This window comes from Dermochelys coriacea, chromosome 1 (genome assembly GCF_009764565.3).
Source record: "Dermochelys coriacea isolate rDerCor1 chromosome 1, rDerCor1.pri.v4, whole genome shotgun sequence".
Taxonomy (NCBI): Eukaryota; Metazoa; Chordata; order Testudines; family Dermochelyidae; genus Dermochelys; species Dermochelys coriacea.
Window position 1 is genome coordinate 352,809,267 of NC_050068.2, and position 21,802 is coordinate 352,831,068.

Here is a 21,802-nt window from a genome sequence, read left to right on the forward strand (position 1 = left end):
TGTGTCGGGGGAATTGTCATTGGGCAATCCAGAGAACCCATTACAAGGGGGGTCAGGATTGCCGCCCGCGGTTGTGCCATCAGCCCCTCCCCGACACGTTCGGATTATTGACTTGCCTAAAACTGGAGAGTTTGATAACTTGACGCAGGACCAGATAATTCGGTGGTTATATAAGGAAGGTATTGCAGCTCAACAGATGATGGATGAGCTGGATAGAAAGGAAAACAGACCACAAGGATCGTCACGATCGCATTTGCTGCAACAGCTTCAAGAGCACGGCATACCTGACCCCTCACGTTTGCCCCATATTTGTAGGTTGTGTGGGTATTATGGTTGTACGGAGCACCTCACTCCCGAGGGAGAGTTGCGACCGACAGCAGAGGAAGAATATCGCAAAATTTATGCCCCCGCTACGCAACCGGTTCAACCAAAAGTGAAACCTCCGCCACCTACGTGTTCTTCAATTGGATGAGGGCAAGAAGAACGGGGGACGGGGGTGATTTGGAGGGATGGGGGGGAGGAGTGGGATCTCCTGACCCAATTAAGCGCTGGCATGGATTGATAAAGGATGCTATAATTGAAGGGGAATTTTTGGATGCCATGCCAGCTACTTTCCCGGTATCGGTATCAAGGGAGGGGGTTAAATCTTGGGTGCCATTAGACTGGAAATTGATGAGGGAGGCTCAGAAAGCTATTGTGGCGTATGGCTTGAAAAATCCGTATGTACAAGCGTTATTAGAACAAATATTCTAGGGGCAAGCGATGTGTCCCTTTGACGCCCAGAAATTTGCAGACATGTTGTTAACACCCACACAGAGATTATTATGGAAGGATTCATGGAGAAAAAAGGCTGAGCACGCGGCAGTGCTTAATTTAGGTAGACCCTGGGACGACCCTCTCCAGGTAGCATCAATAGACATGTTGTTGGGACAGGGGCGATTTGAAGAGCCTCAGCTACAGGCGCGATTGGTACCCCAAATATTACAACAGTCTCAGCTTCTAGCATTGGAGGCATTCAAAGAGCTCCCTGATTTGGGCACCCCTTCACCTCCCTATTTAAAAGTCACGCAGGGAGTGGGCGAATCTTTTGCCCTCTTTTTGGACCGCCTAAGGACGGCATTGGATAGGGCCCCTAATTTAACACCAGACGCCAGATCGGCATTGGGGGTAGATTTAGCCCTTCAAAATGCTAACCCCACGTGTAAGAAGATTTTGGTGACTTTACCAAAATCGGCCTCTCTAGTCGACATGATTGAAGCCTGCACTCGTGCCCCCTTGGTGGAGGAGGAGGATAAGGCAAAGATTCATGCACGTGCCTTGGCGGTAGCCTTAAATACCTCCAAGTCAAATTGGCATAGAGAAAGGGAGGGGGCGTGTTATTAGTGTGGAAAGATGGGTCATTTAAAACGGGATTGCCCCAAGAAAAGAGGTCAGACTAAAGCCCCTTTTTTGTATTTGGGACTTCGGATCACTGACTGCACCGTATGCCCCCAGCAGTTGAAAATCTCTCCTCATGTGCGCACACTGTATGATGCACAGAAACTGCTAGGTGAACTGCAATGGCTTCGCCCCCTTTGTGGCATCACAAATCAGGATATAATTCCTCTTATTCCTTTATTAGAAGGGGGGAGAGCCCCTGGAGATAAACGACAACTGTCGGTACTACAGAAGCAAGCATTACAACGAATAGGACAGAAGGTGGGAGAGGGTTATTCCGGGAGATATCGGGAAAACTTACCCTTCGTGGTAGCGGTCTTTAGCCTAGATGCAGTATTGGAAGCGCTATTATTTCAGTGGGATACAAGGGATAAAGACCCCCTAGTTGGTTTGGAATGGATATTCCCACCGTGTAAAAATGTGCGTACGGTAACTTCCAGAATTGAAGCAATAGCCATGCTAATAGTGCAAGCTCGGAAAAGAGTAACCGTAATGACAGGAATTGATCCTCATCAGAGGAGGTTGTGCTTGTGGCCATATCCTGTTTATTTCCAGAATGAGGATGTGGGTTATCGATATTGTTATAGTGGTATTGCTTGGGTTACAGGGGGGACTCCTTGTACCCCTACGCGTGCGAATGACGTATAACCTATGGGAACGTCTAGCATTGATAGCCAATGTCACACACTTTTGTTTGTCTGATTCTGTGGCAGCCGGGGAACTACTGGGCACTTGTCTTGTGCCCATATGTCATCATCCCGAGGAAATTGGCAATCACACCATGCTTGCAGCTTATGCCAATTTGTCTTCACAGTATTCGAATATGGCAAATTGGGGCCCCGCCAATTACTCCTTGCCCCCTGGGGCCCTATCTTTACATACCCCGTACCCAGCCGGGGCAGATAATGTAACGTGTGCGCGAGTGGTTAATTGCACACGCGCAAAGGTACCCATGGGCTGCCAAACCGTAAGTGCCCCCCTTTTGAATTGTACTAATGCGGTTAATGTTTCTTTTAATTATGGACATATTATTTTGCTGTCTGGTTGGTTTTTTACCTGCGGCGAACGAACCTTTAGTTATATTCCTGCCAATCTAAGTCATAATACCTTGTGTTGTCTTAGCCGAATGACCCTTTTGTTGCCCGGAAAGAATCAGCAGCGAAATCGGCGAAGCACGGCCCTGCAAAATACGTGTTCCGCCGATGTTACCTTATATAGTCACTCAGAATATTTGGCTTTGCTGAATGCTGTTGCAGGCATTCCTGGCTTTGCAACTTATTACACGGTGCAAACTTTGAATGCATTAGCTTGTTTTGCTGTTAAAGCGCTTAATGCTATATTACAGGCAATTGCTCTTTTAAGTATGGAACAACAGGAATTAAGAGATGCCATTTTAGATAATCGAGCTGCGATTGATTTTCTATTGCTTAAGCATCCCTGGTGTTGCTATTATGGAAAATGCTTTTAATTTAGAGAAATTAGTGTGTTGGAGTATTAAACAGTTTAATCTAATTTTTGAAATACTAACTGAGTTATTAATCAATGTAGATAGCATTTGCCATGCAGTTTTATATAATAGTGCTGCAATTGAATTTTTATTATTAGCACATGGGCACGGATGTGAAGATTTTGAGGGTATGTGTTGTGTTAATTTGTCAGATCATTCTCACTTTGTTCATGAGTTACTTGCAAAATTAGAACAAAATATGAATAACATCATTATAGAACACTCTTTTATTAATTGGTTTCTGTATTGGTATAATTTGTTTGTGTGGTCCATATATAGTTCAATGTATGCATTGGGGAATGTCACGGATGTTTCAAGCTGCTTTTTAACAAAAAGGGGGAGATGTGGGAAATGCTGAGTATCAGATGTTTTAGAAATGTGTGCCAAGTAATGGAAAATAACAGTACAAGAGATAAAGGACAAGGCCAGAAGATTTTGGCTGGACTGAGGACTAATGATATAAGCAGCACCTGAGAGTCTTTACTACCACAAGATAATGGAACCCAAAGATAAGAATGATGAGAACATTGGGTGATAAACAACAGAAAAGGAATGAACAAGTGCTGTATATATATGGCTGTGGGAAGGGAAATAAAGTGCTTTTTACCAGCAACTGTGTCAGTTGTCCTGTAAGCCAGCCTGCTAGCAGCAACAGTTGGGGCGGTACACGTGTTGATGATGAGGCTTAATGCGTCTGTAGCAATTTTGTAAACTTGTAAAATGTTATCCATAAGTAAATAACAGGAGGCTTTTGTTTTGAGGAACTAACAATAGTTGGAAGATTCCTTATCAACAGTGTTGCCAACTCTTGTGAACTAATTGTGAGTCCCTGGCTTTTGGCACCTGCAGGAGTGACCGAGATGCTCCTGTGACCCTGTGGTTTTCAGAGCCGGGCAGGGCTCTGTGTGAGAGCCTCAAGGCTGAGGCCACTAGCTTGCTATTGTGCCCCTGCTCCACAAAGTGGTGCTTCAGGGTGGGGGGCATCTTGCTGTGTCTTCCCCTCTTGCCCAGCTCCCTCCTCATCCTCTGCCTTTATTGCTTCAGCCTCTTCCTCTCTGGTTGCCCTGACACCCAGCCGACCCCCTCCAGTTCTCCCGGAGCGCAGCTGCGCAGATCCTCAGCCTCCCCCCAGGCCTGACTCCATCCACTGGCTCCTGTTTCCCACCACAAACAATAATCTGAATAGTTCAGAACCAGCACGTTCCACACAGCGCAGTTCATGTCACGTTATCAGGGTCCCCCCCCTTGTTTGTCACACTCGCTCCTCGTATCTAGTGTGGAATGAGATTTGGGCTTGTCTGCACTCCGCACACTGACCGGGGCCCAGCGCCGCTGGGGGAGGTGGTGTTAAGTCAGCGTAATGGGGCACTGGCGCTGGTGGGAGATCAATGTAAGTGTAGACACTGGTTGATACAAGGCAGTTTCCATCAGTATCACTTTGTAGTGTAGACCAGGCCTTGAAAGCTAATGTGGATGAAGACAGGGTGTGGATTTAAGGCACAGTAGATATTGCCGCACAGGCGCACCTGTCCGAGGTGACTCTGAATCCTTTCAGAGGTACCCTGGTTCTCCCACAAGCCCTGGGGAAGGGGCTCCTTGGTGTGTGAGGGCTCCCTGGGGAAGCCCACCCTGCTGAATGTTGTCAAAAGGTTATCAGCCACTTGGGCTGCCAGCCTCAGGAGAGACAGCCACTGCCAGGGGTGGGCAGGCAGTGGGGTCTGTCTGTCTGTCCTGCCCAGGTCATTCTGCTGAGGGGTGCCACGATATCCATAGCCACGCTCGGTAGAGGGTCACCTCACTGGTGGTGGCATCACGGTGGCTGCTTGTGTCTCTCCAGCTCCCCCCAGAACATGAATCACTTGTTTTCCAGTCGTTTTTAACGTGTCCGAATCATCCCCATGCATCCTCTCCATGGGTGGGTGTTTGTGCACCCTGAAATCCTCCCCTTCCCCCCACTTCAGATAGAGCCGAGCTCTGGGTACCGGTAACTGGGGTTTCCCTAACTTGGGGCCAAATTGTATCTGGGTCTGCTACATCGGTCCAAGCAAGAGTCACCTGAGCACCCAGAACCTGCCAGCCTGGACCAGTGCCTCGTGGACCCCTGCCAAGGTCTGACCTCACCTTGGTAACCTGCTGTACTGGGCTGGCAGCATCTGGGGCTGCGTACGCTCCAGGCATTATAGTCCCTGCCTCCCTCTGGGATTTCATTGTCCTTGGGATCTCACAGCCCACTGATCTGTTTTGGCCTCTGCCCCTCTGCTGGCCCTGCAGCTGAGCTGGGTCCTGCTCTTGAGTCCTCCCCAAGCTCTGGATGATGCTGTCTTGTCTTTTTTTTTCAATTATTTTTATTTATTTGCAGTTCCAATAAACGGTTAGAGAAACATTCTCCCAGTGCTAACTGGCCAGTCCCCCCAAGAACAGGCTGGTCACCTACACAGTCCAAGACAGAAACTTGTCTTCAGCCTCTGCGAAGCGAGGCCGGTGGGCAGCGAGCCAGGGAGCAATGTGGTGCTTTCGCCCACCCTTGGTACAAGTCCTCAGGCTTGGTGGGGGGGATGAGTCTGGCCAGCAAATTCCAGCAGGCTGTTGGGTAAGAATCATTTTCCTTGTTCCCTGTAGAACTCTGCCCGGATGGGGCAGCTTGTCGAATGCTAGGGTTGCTCATATGTTTAGGAACTAGGCATTAGATACAGAGGAAGCACCTTTCTTCCACCACCTTGCAGATGTGGCTTCTCTGGCAGAGGGTTAATTGGCTTCTGGTGGCTTTTATACAGTGCAGAATATTTGGGGAAATTCAGCACCCTCCACCTGGGGGATTATCTGGCAGCAAAGTCTGAATCTTTGGACAGGTCCACCATGTGTGACGAAATCCACCCATTTTCTTACACTCTTCAGCATTTACCCGCCCGGCACCATAGAAGTATTTAACGTGAAGGGAGATTCGGTACTCATTGGGTGACTGGCCCTTTAAGAGAGACGTGGCCAGCGCATCTGTGACTATCAGCTGCATCCTAGCTGGGCTTAGGAGAAGGCACCTGGGCCATAGAAATAGGCAGGAGAGGTGGGTGGGAGCTGACGAGGAGGAAAGGGGAGCCCTGGAGAGAGCAAGCAGCAGGGGAGAGCTGCTGGAGACGGGAGCAGTGGAGAGCTGGGAAGGGTTCAGGGACAGAGCTCCAGGACAGAGCTAACGGTGACAAGAGCCGGAGCTGGTGGAAGCTGGCCATAGCCGGGGAGTCCTGCAAAGCTCCAGGAGAGCTCGTGCAGAGGCCTCTGGGCAAAGACCCAGCCTTGTCCGGGGAAGCCGAGGTTGGGAACAAGAGATGCTAGAGGGGGGATCCCCAGGCAGGGCTCACAGGCAGGGAGGGCTGGGGAGTGGAACCCCGCAGGGACCCCTCTCAGGGGAGCAGGGGACCTGGCTTGAGAGCTATGATAGCAGAGTCATGGGAGAGGAGCGACTTGGGTAACTCCAGTGCCTGGGTGGGAGTGTGGGGCCCTGAAACAGGAGCTAAGAAACTGTGTCCAGAGGTTAGCCTGACTCTCGGCTGGCTGCCCCCAAAATGCTGAGTCTGCAGGGAGGCTGGAGAATGGCTGGATGGCACCGGTTGTACTTTGCGGGTGGAGGAGTGGTTTTATCACAAGTACTCTCGTATGTGGACAGGAATAACTATGCCCAGAAGTGAACTGGGCTTTGAGGGACTATCTTCCTTTTGTGCCCAAACAAAGGGGACACTGAGAGTCGTGTATGGGTTGTGCCCCGGGCCTGAGGCGGGGCGGGGGGGGGGCTTGAGGAGGTGCTGCCATCTTACACCCTGGTAAGAGATTTCAGTGGAGTTTTCTTTTATGACCGGGCATGTGGGGGCCACAACTCCAAATCCTATCTCATTCTTTGGACTTGATTTAATTCCCACGTCTGCCTTCCACCGCCTCATGACCATGCTTTTCTAATAACAGTAACAATTTAAACTAATGCTAGGGAAGGTGGCAAGCAGACCCTTGTGTGACGCCGTGTTTTTTTGTCGGTTTCCTGCTTAGCTTTGCCGTTCTAAGCCGGTGGGGATGAAACATTTCTCAGTTGCAGGTTTTGGGACGGTGGAACTTTAGTATCTTTTTCAAGCTGTTGAATCTTTTCAAACAATCTGAACAAAGCTGTGCTGAAGCGGCAATGGGGTTTGTAATATTTTTATGAGTCCCATTTGTGACTCAGTTTCCCCGACATGTTGCATTGTTCCTCTAGTGGGTGGAAAGGGGATTGTTTTCTCTCCAGGCAGGCTCATACCCACAGGTGTGGGTATCGCTCAGCTGTCTGGGCCTTAGTCCCCATAGCAATGGAGCATCTGAGAAGACAATGGCAAATCCAATTGCTTGGACGTTGACACTTAGCAACCAATGGATGTGGACTTCCCCACTTCACTAGCCAAGGTGGCCAACTGTGCGTGGGGGCCGCGGAGGGAGAGGGGAGTGATGTGTTAAAGGGCCATTCATTCAGCAGACGTTCCCCTCATTCATCTCTAGCAATCCCTGAACAGAAACAAAAGGAGGACTTGTGGCACCTTAGAGACTAACAAATTTATTTGAGCATAAGCTTTCGTGAGCTACAGCTCACTTCATTGGATGCATTCGGTGGAAAATACAGAGGGGGTATTTTCCACCAAATGCATCCGATGAAGTGAGCTGTAGCTCACGAAAGCTTATGCTCAAATAAATTTGTTAGTCTCTAAGGTGCCACAAGTCCTCCTTTTCTTTTTGCGAATACAGACTAACACGGCTGCTACTTTGAAACCTGAACAGAAACAAGAACTCTCAGCTGGGTCCAATCTGCTCTGTCTTTACACACGGGAGAAGGGTAATCAAATATTGTCTAGGGCTCTGTATGCAGAGTCCACACCCCAAGGTGGGAATACCTATCCCCACCCCCTCCTCTTCACTAGGATTTGGCTTTGCAAGCCAGCTTCAGTTTCTTAAGGTGAACCCCCCATCCGGGCTAACTACCATTCTGCTGCCCTGGATGCATCCAATAAGGATAAAAACTTTTCATCACCCCGGCATTAAAAGTGGTTTGTAGCCCAACACCAGCCAAATCTGATCGCTTTGGCAATTCAGCGCCATCTGCTGAACACCTAGGCAGAGTGTGTGTGTTTCTGCGCACATACAGTCTGTTTCTAAATCTTCTCCCAGTTTGTCTCTAGATGTCAGGAGAGAGCTCATTCAGAGCATGTTTACAACCCTATTCTCTGCAAAGTTTGCCACTTATTTGAGTTCCTTCAGCACTCTTCGGGGAATACCAACTGGTCCTGGTAACTTATTACTGTTTAGTTTATCAATTTGTTTCAAAACCTCCTCTCTCGACACCTCAGTTTGGGACAGTTCTTCAACTCTATCAGCTAAAAAGAATGGGTCAAGTATGGGAATCTCCCTCACATCCTCTGCATTGAAGACCATTGCAAAGAATTCATTTAGCTTCTCTGCAATAACTTGTCTTCCTTGAGCCCCTTGCTTGAATGGTCCGTTAGCACTTCAATCATCCAGCGGCCCCACTCATTGTCTGTCAGGCTTCCTGCTTCTGACATAATTAAAAAAAAGTTGTCATTAGTTTTTGAGTCTTTTGCTAATTGCTCTTCAACTTCTTTTTTGGCCTGCCTAATTATGTTTTTATATTTGCTCCTTTCTATTTTCCTCAGTAGGATTTGACTTCCAGTTTTTAAAGGATGCCTTTTTGCCTCTAACCTCCTCTTTTACTCTGTTTAGCCATGGTGCCACTTTTTTGACCCTTTTACCCCAAATTAAAAACAAAATAGTATACATTTAATTCCAGCCTCTATTAGGATGTTTTTAAAAAAGCTTCCATGCAGTTTGTAGGCATTTCACACTTCTGACTGGTCCTTTTATTTTCCATTTAACTAATTCCCCATTTTTGTGTAGTTCCCTTTTCTGAAGTGAAATGCTACTGTGGTGGCTTTCTTTGGTATTCTTTTCCATCACCATTGGATGTTAAATTTAATTATATTAGGGTTGCTATTATCGAGGAATGCAGCTATATTCACCTCTTGGACCAGATCCTGGGCTTCACTAAATCAAGAACTGCCTCTCCCCTTGTGGGTTCCCGGACTAGCTGCTCCAAGCATCAGTCAATAGTGTGTCCCAGGCTCCATTCAGTGCCCCCATGATATATTCCAGACCCCATTTAGTGCTCTATAGATTTCACTAATATCCACATCAAAAGGGGGGAAGGTATTGCAGAAGTTAGTTTAAAGAATTTGAAAAAAAGATGGTTCACACATGGCTGATTACAGGGGACAAAGCTATGGCTCCGGAGTAACATGGCTGCAGCAGAAAAAGGTGTTACAAGTCAAGTTCAGCCTGTTCCCATGCAGCCTCGTGAAGGAATAAAGGGGGTTCTAAGGATGAAGCCAAGGGACCAACGCACCCAGATGCTGAGAAACAACTGGGGAAAGTGAGGGAAACACCTCATGTCCCCTGAAGAACCCTGCTTCCCTCCTGACTTGGGCTGGGGGCTCTGGCCCCACAGGGTGACAGAGACACAAGGAGGATCAGACCTCTTGGTTCAAAGCCTGACCTCGGAAACTTCCCCCTTGCTAAGGAGGTACAGGCTTCTCCTGCCCAGAGCTAGGAGTGATGGGGGCATTCCAGTCCCAGGTGACTGATCAATATTTACCCTGAAATACCTGACTCATGCCAGGTAATTCCTAAGAAAGCTGTGCCTGCTAGAAGGAAGGGCCAGAGGCATGAACATTGCTGAGAAGGAGCTTGCGCCTGGGGACAGGGAAGTGAATTGTAGTTGACTTCTGTAATAGGAACTCTGCTCCCCTTAGCTTCAACATTTGCATTTCGCCCCAACAGTCGTGAGAAGCTCAATCCTTCCTTGTGTGCGAATGTGAAAAGTGCCGTTTAACACTGCCATGTTGGCAGGTCTGATGAAAATAGCCAGTTATTTCCCCTCAGGTCACTCCTGTGTTACAAACACTAAAGCAAATGCAGAGGGCTGCTCCTCAGCCAGTGTGAAGAGCTGAGTGCTCTGGGCTGATGGTGGGTTTACACCTGCTGAGGATCTGGCCCTTTACATTAGTTTTCAGATTTAAGTGTGGGCCATTCAGTTTGCCCAGGAAGGGTATGCAGGGGGTGCACCAGGCATCTGCTGCCCCTGATGGAGGCCCTGTTGCCCAAAGAAGATGTTCTTTCCAGGGCAAACAGTGAGTTCAGACATCCGAGAATGGCCTAGAGCGCTGGGGCACCATTTCAGATTTTGCCGGGGGGGGGGGGGGGAAGGAGGACTTTAACCGTGATTGCAGGAGCTACTTAGGCATCTGAAAACTCTAGGGGTTTTTTTTCCTCCCGATAATAACTTAGAAATTAGCTGACAGGAGCACTGTATCTAATTCAGGAGTGGACAAACTTTTTGGCCTGAGGGCCACATCTGGGTGGGGAAATTGCATGCAGGGCCATGAATGTATGGCTGGGGCAGGGAGTTGGGGTATGAGAGGGGGTATGGTGTGCAGGAAGGGGCTCAGGGCAAGGGGTTGGGGTGCAGGAGGTGTGTGGGGTGTGGCAGGGGACTCAGGGCAGGGGGTTGGGGGTGCAGGGTGTGGCAGGGGGCTCTGAGCAGGGGTTTGTGGTGCACGGTGCAGGAGGGGTTTGGGGTGCAGGCTCTGGAGTGGCTCCGGAGTGGCAGTGGCATGCAACGGGGCTAAGGCAGGCTCTCTGCCTGCCCTAACCCCGCGCTGCTCCCAGAAGTGGCTGGCACCACATCCCTGCGGCCCCTGGGGGGGTGGCAGAGGAAAGGGCTTTGCGAGCTGCCATAACCTGTGGGTACCTCTCCCAAAACTCCCATTGGCCGCAGTTCCCCATTCCCGGCCAATGGGAGCTGTGGGGGGCGGTGCCTGCAGGCGAGGACAGGATGCAGAGCCCTCTGTCCCCTCCTCCCCTCAAGTGCCGCAGTGTGGGCCGCTTCCAGGAGCAGTCCAGGGCTGGCAATCCCGTGGGCCGGATCCAAACCACTGATGGGTTGGATCCGGCCCATGGGCTGCAGTTTGCCCACCCCGATCTAATTCCCATTTAAAAAGAGAAATAAATAAATATTAGACCCACTCCCTTCGAATACTAACATGTTCTCACATCTTGTGTCGTCACTTAAGGGTCACTGGTTAGGTTTAAAATTTTAATGTATATTCTTACTATGTTACTAACTCCTGAATACAACAATTGGAGCAATTGTAGAAAAGTCTAGATGACTTTCTATCACTTTTTTGCAGTTGACCAAGCATGGACTAGATCATTTAACTTTGGAAACATCCTACTAGGGCAAGGCCCCGTGAGTTTATACTGCACCTACGTGGGGCTCTAGAGGTGTTATCTCACTACAAATAATAGACTAGAAACTGACCCTAAACAGGAGTGAAGATGACATTTTCAGGTCACTTTCACAGTATTGCCAATCCCAAATGTTCAAAAATCATGAATTAGGCTCACCAAAAATCATGAGATTGGCTTTAAAATCATGAGATCATGTAATAATAATAGATTTAGGGTTCTTTTTATTTGCCTTCTGCTTTTTGAGCCTTTCAGGTGCACTGGGATCACATTTCAAAGCTTTCTCCACAGCCACGAGGCCTAGAAACTTCATTTTTCTTTAAGAAGGAAAGCTGAAATCATCACATATCACTTTACTCCAGGAGCTGGGGCTTTAAGGAAAACAATAATTATCATGAGACTCATGACAAAATCATGAGAGTCGGCAACATGCTTTCACTTCTGTTTAAAGGCAAGTTACTCTCCAGAAGGCTCTTAAACACAACACTCCAGTGACTGAGTTGCAGTTCTCACAGCAGAACATTTAAAACCAAACACCAAGAAAATTTCACGTTTTAAAGTTGAGAAAAAAAATTAAGCCGTCTGAGGTATCTGAGGGCCACGGCAGGCAGGAAAGGAAAAACAAACAGGCCCAGGAGCTTCAGGCAGCTCTTCCTCTTGAAAGAAAGTTGGAGGGTCAAATCTTCAAGTCCTTAATCCAGTAAAACTTCTGTTGCCATCAGTGCCTCCGCCCATGGATATTAATATGTGCTTAATAACTACACACTTCATACTTAAATATTTGTGCCGTCTTAGCCAGGGCTCCACAGGTTAGACACATTGACTTAAGGCCTGGTCTACACTGCAGGGGAGAAATCGACCTAAGAGACGCAACTTCAGCTATGAGAATAGCGTAGCTGAAGTTGACGTACCTTAGGTCGACTTACCTGGCGTCCTCACGGTGCGGGGTCGATGGCCGCCGCTCCCCCGTCGACTCCGCTTCCGCCTCGCGCCGCGGTGGAGTTCAGGAGTCGACAGCAGAGCGATCGATTTATCGCGTCTACACTAGATGTGATAAATTGATCCCTGACCGATCGATCACTACCCGCCGATCCAGCTGGTAGTGTAGACGTACCCTAGGGGACTGCATTTACTGGCATATTCTGAATAGTGCTCAGCACACAGACGATGTCTAGTGAATAATACAAATCTGGACAATAATTGTTGACTTTATGGACTCTGTGGATGCAGTTTCTATTTTTTGTTCGGGAATTGGCCTGGATACAACCAAAACCCTAAGAATTTGAGGTAAAACATAAACACTTCTGATACTTATACGACACTTTCTCATTCCTTCCTTTCCTCAAACTCAGAACAAAAAATGACTAAACACAATAGTTTTCAGTTGAAATGTAAAAATGCCCAGCAGCCATTGCTGTACAACCCAGCCTGGGGCCGAACCTGCCACCCCTTGGGAGTTAAGTGATCTCCTCTCATCTCACTTGCTCCATCCTTCCTGAACTCTGTGCTGCTTTTAATGCTGTCAGCCATGACACCCATCCCAGCCTCCTGGGATTGTTTGCTGGAGTCTCAGAACAGGCCACCTTGGTTTTGCTCCCAGCTATCAGAGTCCTCTCTTTTTTCACAGCAGGCAGCAGAGAGATAGGCAGGGAGCTAATCCTGAAAGACCTGAGTTCTGCTCCCTGCATGGCCTTCTTGTATGACCTCAGGCCAGTGCCTTAAGGATAGAGTTTCAAAACATTTTAGGCACCCAAAGATGCAGCTAGGCATCTAATGCGGTTTACAAAACACCTGACCTTCTAGGCACTTTTGAAAATCCCACTAAGTGACTAAATACCTTTGAAAATCTGGCCTTTAGTCTGTGTGTGCCTCAGTGCCCCACCTGTACAATGGGGATAAAAGCACTTCTCTACCTCACCGAGGGGCTGTGAGGAGAAATCGGTTAGACCTTGTGAGGCGCTCAGATACTATGGTGATGGGGCCACATAAGTGCCACAGGTAGAGTGGGAACCTCTCTGTACCACTGCTGGACCTTTCCTTGCTTTTGGCACCTTCTTTTCACCCACACCTCCAAATCTCCCCCTTTTCTGAATGGAACCTTGGCTCAGAGGGCTTGGCTGCATTTTTCCGAGTCCCCTGTGTTCTCTCTAAAACAACCCCTCCTTCCTCCCGCCAGGGATTCCTGTTTTACAGGAAGAAAAGGAGTACTTGTGGCACCTTAGAGACTAACAAATTTATTTGAGCATAAGCTTTCGTGAGCTACAGCTCACTTCATCGGATACATCCAGTGGAAAATGAATGCATCTGATGAAGTGAGCTGTAGCTCACAAAAGCTTATGCTCAAATAAATTTGTTAGTCTCTAAGGTGCCACAAGTCCTCCTTTTCTTTTTGCGAATACAGACTAACACGGCTGCTACTCTGAAACCTGTTTTACAGGCTAGACTTCTAGATCCTTAATTTAATCACCAACCCTTTCGTATGGTAATCATCCTGCTTCCATTTGTAAACAAAACACTGACTCCCTGCCCTGGAGGCACTGCTCCTCTGCAGAACCTACATTCCCATTAACGCTGTGCTGTAGTGAAGAGTTCCACCTGGGAGCTCACCCATCTCCTGTATGACACTCGGGAGGGGGGAACCCTCTAAATGGCACCCCTGCTAGAGCAGCCACCCAGGATCAAATGTTAACGGAACCAACGAGGTCTGGTCCTCCAGTGGCTAGAAGGGCCAGGGACAGGTAGAAGCCAATCAGGACCCAAAAGGAAAGATAAAAAGGGCTTGCTGCTTGTTCCAAGGCCAGTTCTGAGTAAGGCTAGGACTGGGGGCTCTTCTCGTCTTAACTCAAGAGCCTGGTTGGAAGCTCTTGGGTTGAGACAGAAAAAGACCATTTCATGTTTTAGAATTTAAAGCTCAGGTGGCATATTGAGTTAAATATCGACTTATTGCTGGGAAATTAGGGCGAGCTTGCTGCAGGAGATGCCCCCGGCTCTGCTGAGCCCAGTGCAACATCACTGAGGGCAAGAACTTAGTAAGATACCAAAAGGGATTGGACTCTGCTATGAATAGCGAGACTCTCCAGAGTTAGAACAGCCACCGATGGCCCTCAGTGCTGATCTAGCCTGGCAATCCCTGTGCTCACTTCAATGGAGACATAGGATTTCACTGAATAGACACCAGACAGCTGCACTTACTCAAACTAATCCCAAAAGGACACCCAGCCCATCCAGACCTACCAGCGCTTCAACCCCGCCCCAGGGGAGAGAGGGAGATGGAGGAGGCACCAGCCTGCACCACCAGTACCTTGGACCCTGAGGTCCCTCAGACAAACTCCCCTCCCCTTTTCCAGGTGAGGGTGCTCAGTGGTGGAGATGGTGATTTCCAGAGGGGTTGCCGTGGTTTCTAGGGAGTGGAGCTGGTTGGCCAGTCTGGTCTCTCCCTTGCTCAGGTTAGCTGTTCCTGGGTGTGTGGTTTAAGTGTCCAGGGTTCCCAGGATTTGCTGTAGGAGGAGATACCTTTGGGGCAGGCAGGACAAGGAGAGTGGAGAGCTGCCCACTGCAAGGAGTGGCTCCCATGGGAGGACAGCAGTGCTGCCTGCTTGGGGGTGGTCCCGGGAGGGTTCAGTGCACAGATTTCCCTTCCGAGAGAAATACAATTTGACCTTCCCCCTCCCCTTGTCCGGCCTTTGTTTCCCATCCCACAGCTCCCGCCTCCTTCTCCCCAGTCACAGACATAGCAGTGTCTCACCTGCTCTAACCCCTGCTTACCCCAGTGACCCTGATCTCCCTCACACCCACTCTCAGCTCCCCCCTTACTCTTTTCCTTTATGTCTTGCTCCCTTCTCGTTAAGCTCGATGGACGCATTGTCTACAGTCGCTCTCCGGAGTTCCTCTCGTCCATTTCCAGCCGAGCCCCTCTCCAGTCCAGCCTCGGCCTCTTGCACCCCACCGACACCGCTGGCCTGGCACCAAAGTCTCTAGTGACCTCTGCCTAGCTAGAGCTCGAGCCTGTCCTCCACCCTCCGCCTCCGTGCCCGGTTAATCACTTTCTACACGGTCGACCATGCCCTTCTTGAAACCTTGTCCTCCCTCGGCTTCTCTGACTCCAGCTTCTCCTCCTGCCTCTCTAATGGCTCCTTCCGCATGTCCTTTGGAGGATCCTCCTCATCCGCGCTCCAGCCTTCCATGGGGATTCCACAGGCTCTGTCCTTCGTCCCCTTCTCTTCTCCCTCTGCACCGTATCTCTGCATAAACTCATCCACAAACCCCAATCCAACCACCATCTCTGCCGACACCTCACGGATCTACCTTTGTGCTGAGACCGGTCTTCTTCTGCCCAAAGGGGAATCTCAGCCTGTCCCGCTGACAGCTCCCCATGAATTCTAGCCATCAGCTCAAGCACCCCAGGGCTACACAGATCTCCTACTCTTCCCCCCACCCTGCCCCACGCTCTCCCTGCTACCTCCTTCCTTAACCGCTGGGGCCCCACCCCACCGTGCCTGTCACACTGAGCCATAACCTGAGAGCCATCTTTGACTCAGCTTAGCTGTGAGGCCCTAGAGGGAGGTTTAGGTCTCAGTCCTGACAATTCTTTTTGCATTATTTCCCTAAGACGTGGCCTTCTCTATCCATCCACAGAGCTAGAGCTCTTGTCCTGGCTCCCAACATCTCGATTCCTGCAGGAGAATGCTGCTGCAAAGATCATTCTCCTAGCCCGGCCCTTTGAGGAGATCACCGCTCACTGGCTTCCCTTCGACATAGCATCAAACATTAGCTGCAAGGCCCTTCAGGGTCAATCCCACCCTACCTATCGTCTCTCATGCGCACTCACGCTATCGATTCCGACCTCCAATCAGCCCATGGTGTCAGCCTCCATCACCCTCTTGTAAAATGTTCTAACAAAGAGCTTTGTGCTTCCCCCCCACACAGCCCCCATGCTTGGGAGGAGCTCCTCATTAACACCAGCCAAGCTCTGTCACTGTCCTTCAAAGCCCTCCTTAAAGCTCTCCTTTGCCGGGGCAACGACAAGAAACTTGACAATGGTTAGGCCGTTGGTATTGAACTCGTTTGCATCCAGAAGTGCGGAGCACGGGTACACGGCAACGTTCTAGCTGGGCGCAGCACCCTCAGTGAGGGGCAGACACATCCCGGCCTGGTGCTGACAAGGGATCCTTGGGCCCTGGTCTACCTGCTCAGCTGGCTAAGTGACAGGGAAGTGCTCTTGGCCACGGCTACTGCTTGGGGGTCGCAGAGTAGCCAAGGAGCCACCAGGACCCTGCACCGCAAAACGAGGGACTGAAGCCAGGCAGTGACTGCCCCCCAATCCACCAGCCTTTGCTCAGACTCCCCCAGCCCCAGCTCAGGCCAGGTCGCTCTCATCCCTGCCTCACTGTGAGCTGGACACTGGGGAAGTTGACACAGCCTGGCCCAGTGGAGCAGGAATAAGCAACCTGTATATGCTAACTGCTGCTGAATAGCTCCCTCAAGGCCTGGGGTGCCTGTGACCTGAGCCTGCCCGCTCCTCTCAGCCTGTCTAGGGCTCTTCCCCCTGCCACTGCCCGTCAGACGCTCCCCTCTCCACCCCTACAGAACAGCCATAGCTGATCCCCAGAACCTCCCTGTAGCAAAGTGAGACTCACCAGTGTGGTGCCTCCTGCTGGTTGTCCTGGGAATTAGCTCCTTTCCAGCCTTGGAGTGCCTCCTGGCGGCCCGAGGCTCACCTGCTACATGCTCCCATGTCCCTCCTAGACCCTGCTGCCCTTTACCTCAGGGTTCTGCCCCAGCAGTGCCCCGCAGGCTCTGGGTCTCCCGTCCTAGGGGAACCCCGAACTCTTGAAACCCACCTTGCCTCAGTAGTGACTGCCAGTCACCATATAGCCCCCGCTCACTGGGGCAGACTGCAGTCTGTAATGGCCACTCATCATCGGCAAGGGGGGTTTGGACCAGCTGCCTCTGCCTAACCCCAGGCTGCACCTCTGCAACCCCAGTACCTCCATAGGCCTTCACCAAGGCCTGCAGCCTGGGGTTTTACCAGGCTGGAGCTCTCCAGCTCCCTTTGCCCCTCCCCAGCACTGCTCCACTTCAGGTACCTTGCTCCCAGGCAGCTAGCCCTTCTCTCTCCATAGCTAGATAGAGACTCCTTCAGCTTCTGGCCCACAGGCCTCTTATCAAGGCCAGCTGGGCCTTAATTGAGCTGGCCACAGCTGTGGCTGCTTCCCCTCTTAGCCTAGCTTTTCCCAGCCACAGCCCTCTCCAGGGCTGCTTTTAACCCCTCTTCTCCAGGAGTGGGGCAGTCACCCCACTACACTCCTCCCCGGAAGCCCTCTGTCGCATGCCCACTAATAAATCTCCGGGCATAGACGGGCTGACTGTGGAGTTCTACCGCGTGTTCTGGGACGTCCTCGGCCTGGACCTTTTCATTGTCTGGCCCGAGTCCTTGGAAAGCGGGGTCCTCCCTCTCTCATGCAGGCGAGCTGTGTTCGCCTTATTGCCGAAGAAGGGGGACCTCCGCAACTTACAGAATTGGCGTCCCGTCTCGCTCCTCAGCACAGACTACAAGGTCGTAGCGAAGGCCATCTCGCTGCGGCTAGGGTCCGTGCTGGCGGACCTGGTCCATCCCAACCAGATCTATGCCGTCCCAGGCCGGACCATCTTTGACAACTTGTATTTGGTCCGGAACCTCTTGGAGCTGGGGCTTAGGGATGGTCTGTTGTTCCCCCTCCTGTCCCTGGACCAGGAGAAGGCATTTGACAGGGTGGACCACGGGTATCTCCTGGGCACCCTGCAGGCGTTCGGCTTTGGGCCCCAGTTTGTGGGCTTTCTCCAGGTGCTGTATGCTGACACGGAGTGTCTGGTCAGGTACAACTGCACCCTGACCGAGCCGGTCAGCTTCAGGAGGGGAGTACGGCAGGGGTGCCCCCTCTCGGGCCAGCTGTACGCTCTGGCAATCGAGCCCTTCCTCCGTCTCTTCTGGCAGAGGTTGATGGGGTTGGTGCTTTGGGAGCCGGAGCTGCGGCTGGTCCTGTTGGCATACGCCGACGACGTGCTCCTCGTGGTCCAGGACCTGGACGACCTGGTGCGGGTGGAGGCCTGCCAGGCTGTTTACTTGGCGGCCTCCTCCGCCCGGGTCAACTGGGTCAAGAGCTCTGGCCTGGTGGTCGGGGATGGCTGGCAGGTGAGCTCCCTCCCACCTGCGCTTCAAGCCATCCGGTGGAGCATGGGTCCGCTGCTCTATCTTGGCGTTTATCTATCTGCCATGCATCCTTCTCTGCCGGAGAATTGGCAGAATTTGGAGGCCAGGGTGGATGAGCAGCTGTGGAGATGGACAGGACTGTTCCGGTGTCTCTCCCCGCGAGGGAGGGCGCTGGTGCTGAATCAGCTAGTCCTGTCCATGCTCTGGCACCGATTCAACACCCTGACCCCGGCCCCCAGGATCCTCGCCAGGCTCCAGAGGATGGCTCTGGAGTTCTTCTGGCTGGGGCTGCACTGGGTCTCTGCAGGGGCTCTGAGTCTTCCCCTGGAGGAGGGAGGACAGAGCCTGGTTTGCTTGCGCAGCCAGGTCCATGTCTTCCACCTCCAGGCCCTGCAGAGGCTCCTTTACGGTGCAGGTAGTCCTGTGCGGAGCACATTGGTGCATGCCTGCCTCCGCCGCCTTCGAGGGCTTCAATATGACCGGCAGCTCTTTTTTCTCCATCCGAGAGGCCTTCCGCGAGACCTCTGCGAGCTGCCGGTCTTCTACCAGGACCTCCTCCAGACCTGGAAGCTTTTTTAGTGACCAGGTCCTTTGTGGCCACTGAAGGAACGGACCTCCTCGTGGAGCCCCTGCTACACAACCTCGATCTCCATGTGCAGGTGGCAGAGTCTCCCTCAGTGTGTTGGAGGTTGGTCCTGGCAGAAACCACCAGAGTCGGAGACCTCCTGGACTATGATGGGGGGATTGGGTGGAGCCCCGCGCACTTGGACGACACATGGGGCTTTCCACCCTTCCGACCCCTAGGCATGTACTCTAGGAGGTGAAGGCCACCTTGTCACCCATTCTCTCGCTTTCCTGCGGCAAGCCCTGCGAGAGGGCTTTCCCCGCCCACCCTTCACCCCTGGTCCTCTGGACATTTTTCTAGGGCCCCTGTTCTGCGAGCCCCCCCGGCCTCCCCGCTCCCAAACTCCGAGCTGGCTGCGTACCCTGCAGCCGGTCCGGTTTCGAACCGCGCCCAGAAACCATCTGTACACGCTCGTGCTTCATACATTGCATTTCCTCACCCTCGTGTCCCGCCCCGACACCAAATGGCAGGACTATCTTCCACCTAGAGAGGGTGAGGAGCCCCAGTGGGCCAGCCTTTATTCCATCTTGGTCCCACGGCCCGCCGGGGACATTAGTTGGCAGCTCCTTCATGGAGCCGTGAGCATCTTGTGCAGTTCACCCCTACACCTGAGGCCTGCCCCTTTTGCGGCGTGAGGGAGTACCTGGCGCACGCCTATCTTGAATGCGCCAGGTTGCAGCCCCTATTCCGGCTCCTCCAGAACCTCTTATTGAGGTTCTGGCTGCACTTCTCCCCACACTTGTTCCTTTTTGCACACCCTATCCATGGCCCCACGAAGTCGCAAGACCTCCTCGTCAACCTCCTCCTGGCTCTGGCCAAAGTTTCCATCTATAATACCAGGAGGAGGATGTTAGACGAGGGAGTGCTCTGTGACTGCAGGGCCTATTTCCGGTCCTCCCTAGTGTCATGTATCCGGGCAGAGTTCCACTGGGCAGCGTGTGCTGGCTCCCTTGACAGCTTTGAGGAGCAGTGGGCGCTGTCCGGGGTTCTCTGCTCGGTGTCCCCATCCAGTATCCTCATTTTGAACCTTTGATCTTCACTCCAACCCCTGTTTTTCTTTAGTTATCCCCCGTAATCAGTTGGTCCCTGGGTCCAGTGATCCCTTCTGCTAGGCTGGGGGAAGGGCCTTTAGCAGTGGGTGGGCTTGTGCTCACCCACTTCCCAGGTTTCCAATACGACTACACTCCTCCCTGCAGAACAGAGGCTGGGAATGGGCCGATGGTGCTGGTTCAGGTACGTGGCCTGGAACAATGGGCAACCTGACCAGGTACAGAACAAGCTGCCCTGCATGGAGCTGCTTGGAGAAGGGGAGCCAGGGCCTCAGTGCCACGTGCACCATCCAGGGAACCACAGCAGCTCCGATGTACTGCCCCAGTGCCCAGGGGGACAGGCACCTGCTGCTTTCCCCTTAGTCCTGGTGCTCTATGGGGTGTGCAGGGCGGGATCCCGCATCTCACCTGGCACAGCTGCTCCCTCCAGACCCCATGGGGCCCAGTTTGAGGCACAGCTTTGTTAGGGGCTTTCCCTTCACCCCCTCCCCTGGTTCTTATCACGCAGACAGGAAGCGGAGGACTGGAAGTCCGAAGTGCAGACAATGTGATGTTTACTGGGGTTAGTTTCAAGCAAGCTTGTCCATAGCTCTGACACCACAGAGCCTTTACCCATGTTCCCATTTCTTATTCCCACCTCCTCCTCCTTAGCAGGCCCAGATATACCTGCAGTGCACACTTCTAGTCACACCCCTTACAACTTATGGTCGTGTTCCACTTTGGAGGGTGGTGAGTCTGGGGTCTTCGTCCCATCTTTTCTGTATCCCATGGGAGGGGTAAGGAGTGAGTTATGTTCTGGTCAAGATCAGGCTTTTCTTTGGCTTTTAGTGTTTCTTATGCCACCCCCTGTCCCACCTCTCCTAACTGGTGACTTGACCTTGGTATGAGAGAGGAGCCAGGCAGCCTCCCAATGTATGCTCGTATATTACTCCCACCATACCTAGTAACACTTTAGCCCTGTCTCTTATCTCTTCCCATTATACTGACAAACCCATCTAGTTCTTTAGTGATTTCAGCTTGTAGTAGGGGAGCCTCAGTGCTGGTGCACCATTGGCCCAATGTGAATTCAGCTCAGCAGCCTGTAACTAAACTCCTAATGGAATCAAAATTAGCTCTGATATTCCACAGTGGAGAGGAGGAGGTACAGTTGGCATTTAGGACCCTCAGAAGAGGCCCATGCCATAAGGTACAAATGTCTGTCCCCAGGCAGAAGCAACACCCACAGTGTCTTTGTCCTTTGTTCACACATATTAGTATAAGAGTATCTAAAATCAAAGGGGCAAACAAGACCCAAAGTTCTATCTCTGGCGAAAATTACAGGCCTGAATCTTGCATTATCACTAGTACTCCTAATAAGCTTCAGAAACACGCAGCATAGATGGGTACACACAAACCAACACACGCACACACCCACATACACACATGTGCACACACACAAATATATGCACACTCAAACCCATGCACACCCCTGCCCCCTACTGCACACAGTGCTGCCAGGCCCAGAGGGGAGGCTCTGTGCTGTTTAGTTAAGGGAATGGAGTGAGGGGCTCTGACACCCCAGAGGCATAGGTGCTGGAACTATGGATGCTGGGGGGGCTGCCGCATTGCGTCACTTTAAGTGGTTTCCATTATATCCAGAGTTTACAGTTTGGTTCAATGGTTCTCAACAC

At 51.5% G+C, this 21,802-nt stretch overlaps 1 protein-coding gene across 1 annotated transcript in view; it reads left to right on the plus strand.

Moving 5' to 3' along the window:
- Nucleotides 1-21,802, plus strand: part of LOC119861893 (C-type lectin LmsL-like) — a 126,079-nt gene that overhangs the window by 18,737 nt on the left and 85,540 nt on the right. The window contains exon 2 of the mRNA XM_043500295.1: nucleotides 7,359-7,363. Within this exon, the coding sequence (XP_043356230.1) occupies nucleotides 7,359-7,363 (5 nt within the window). The remainder of the gene's footprint in view (nucleotides 1-7,358; nucleotides 7,364-21,802) is intronic.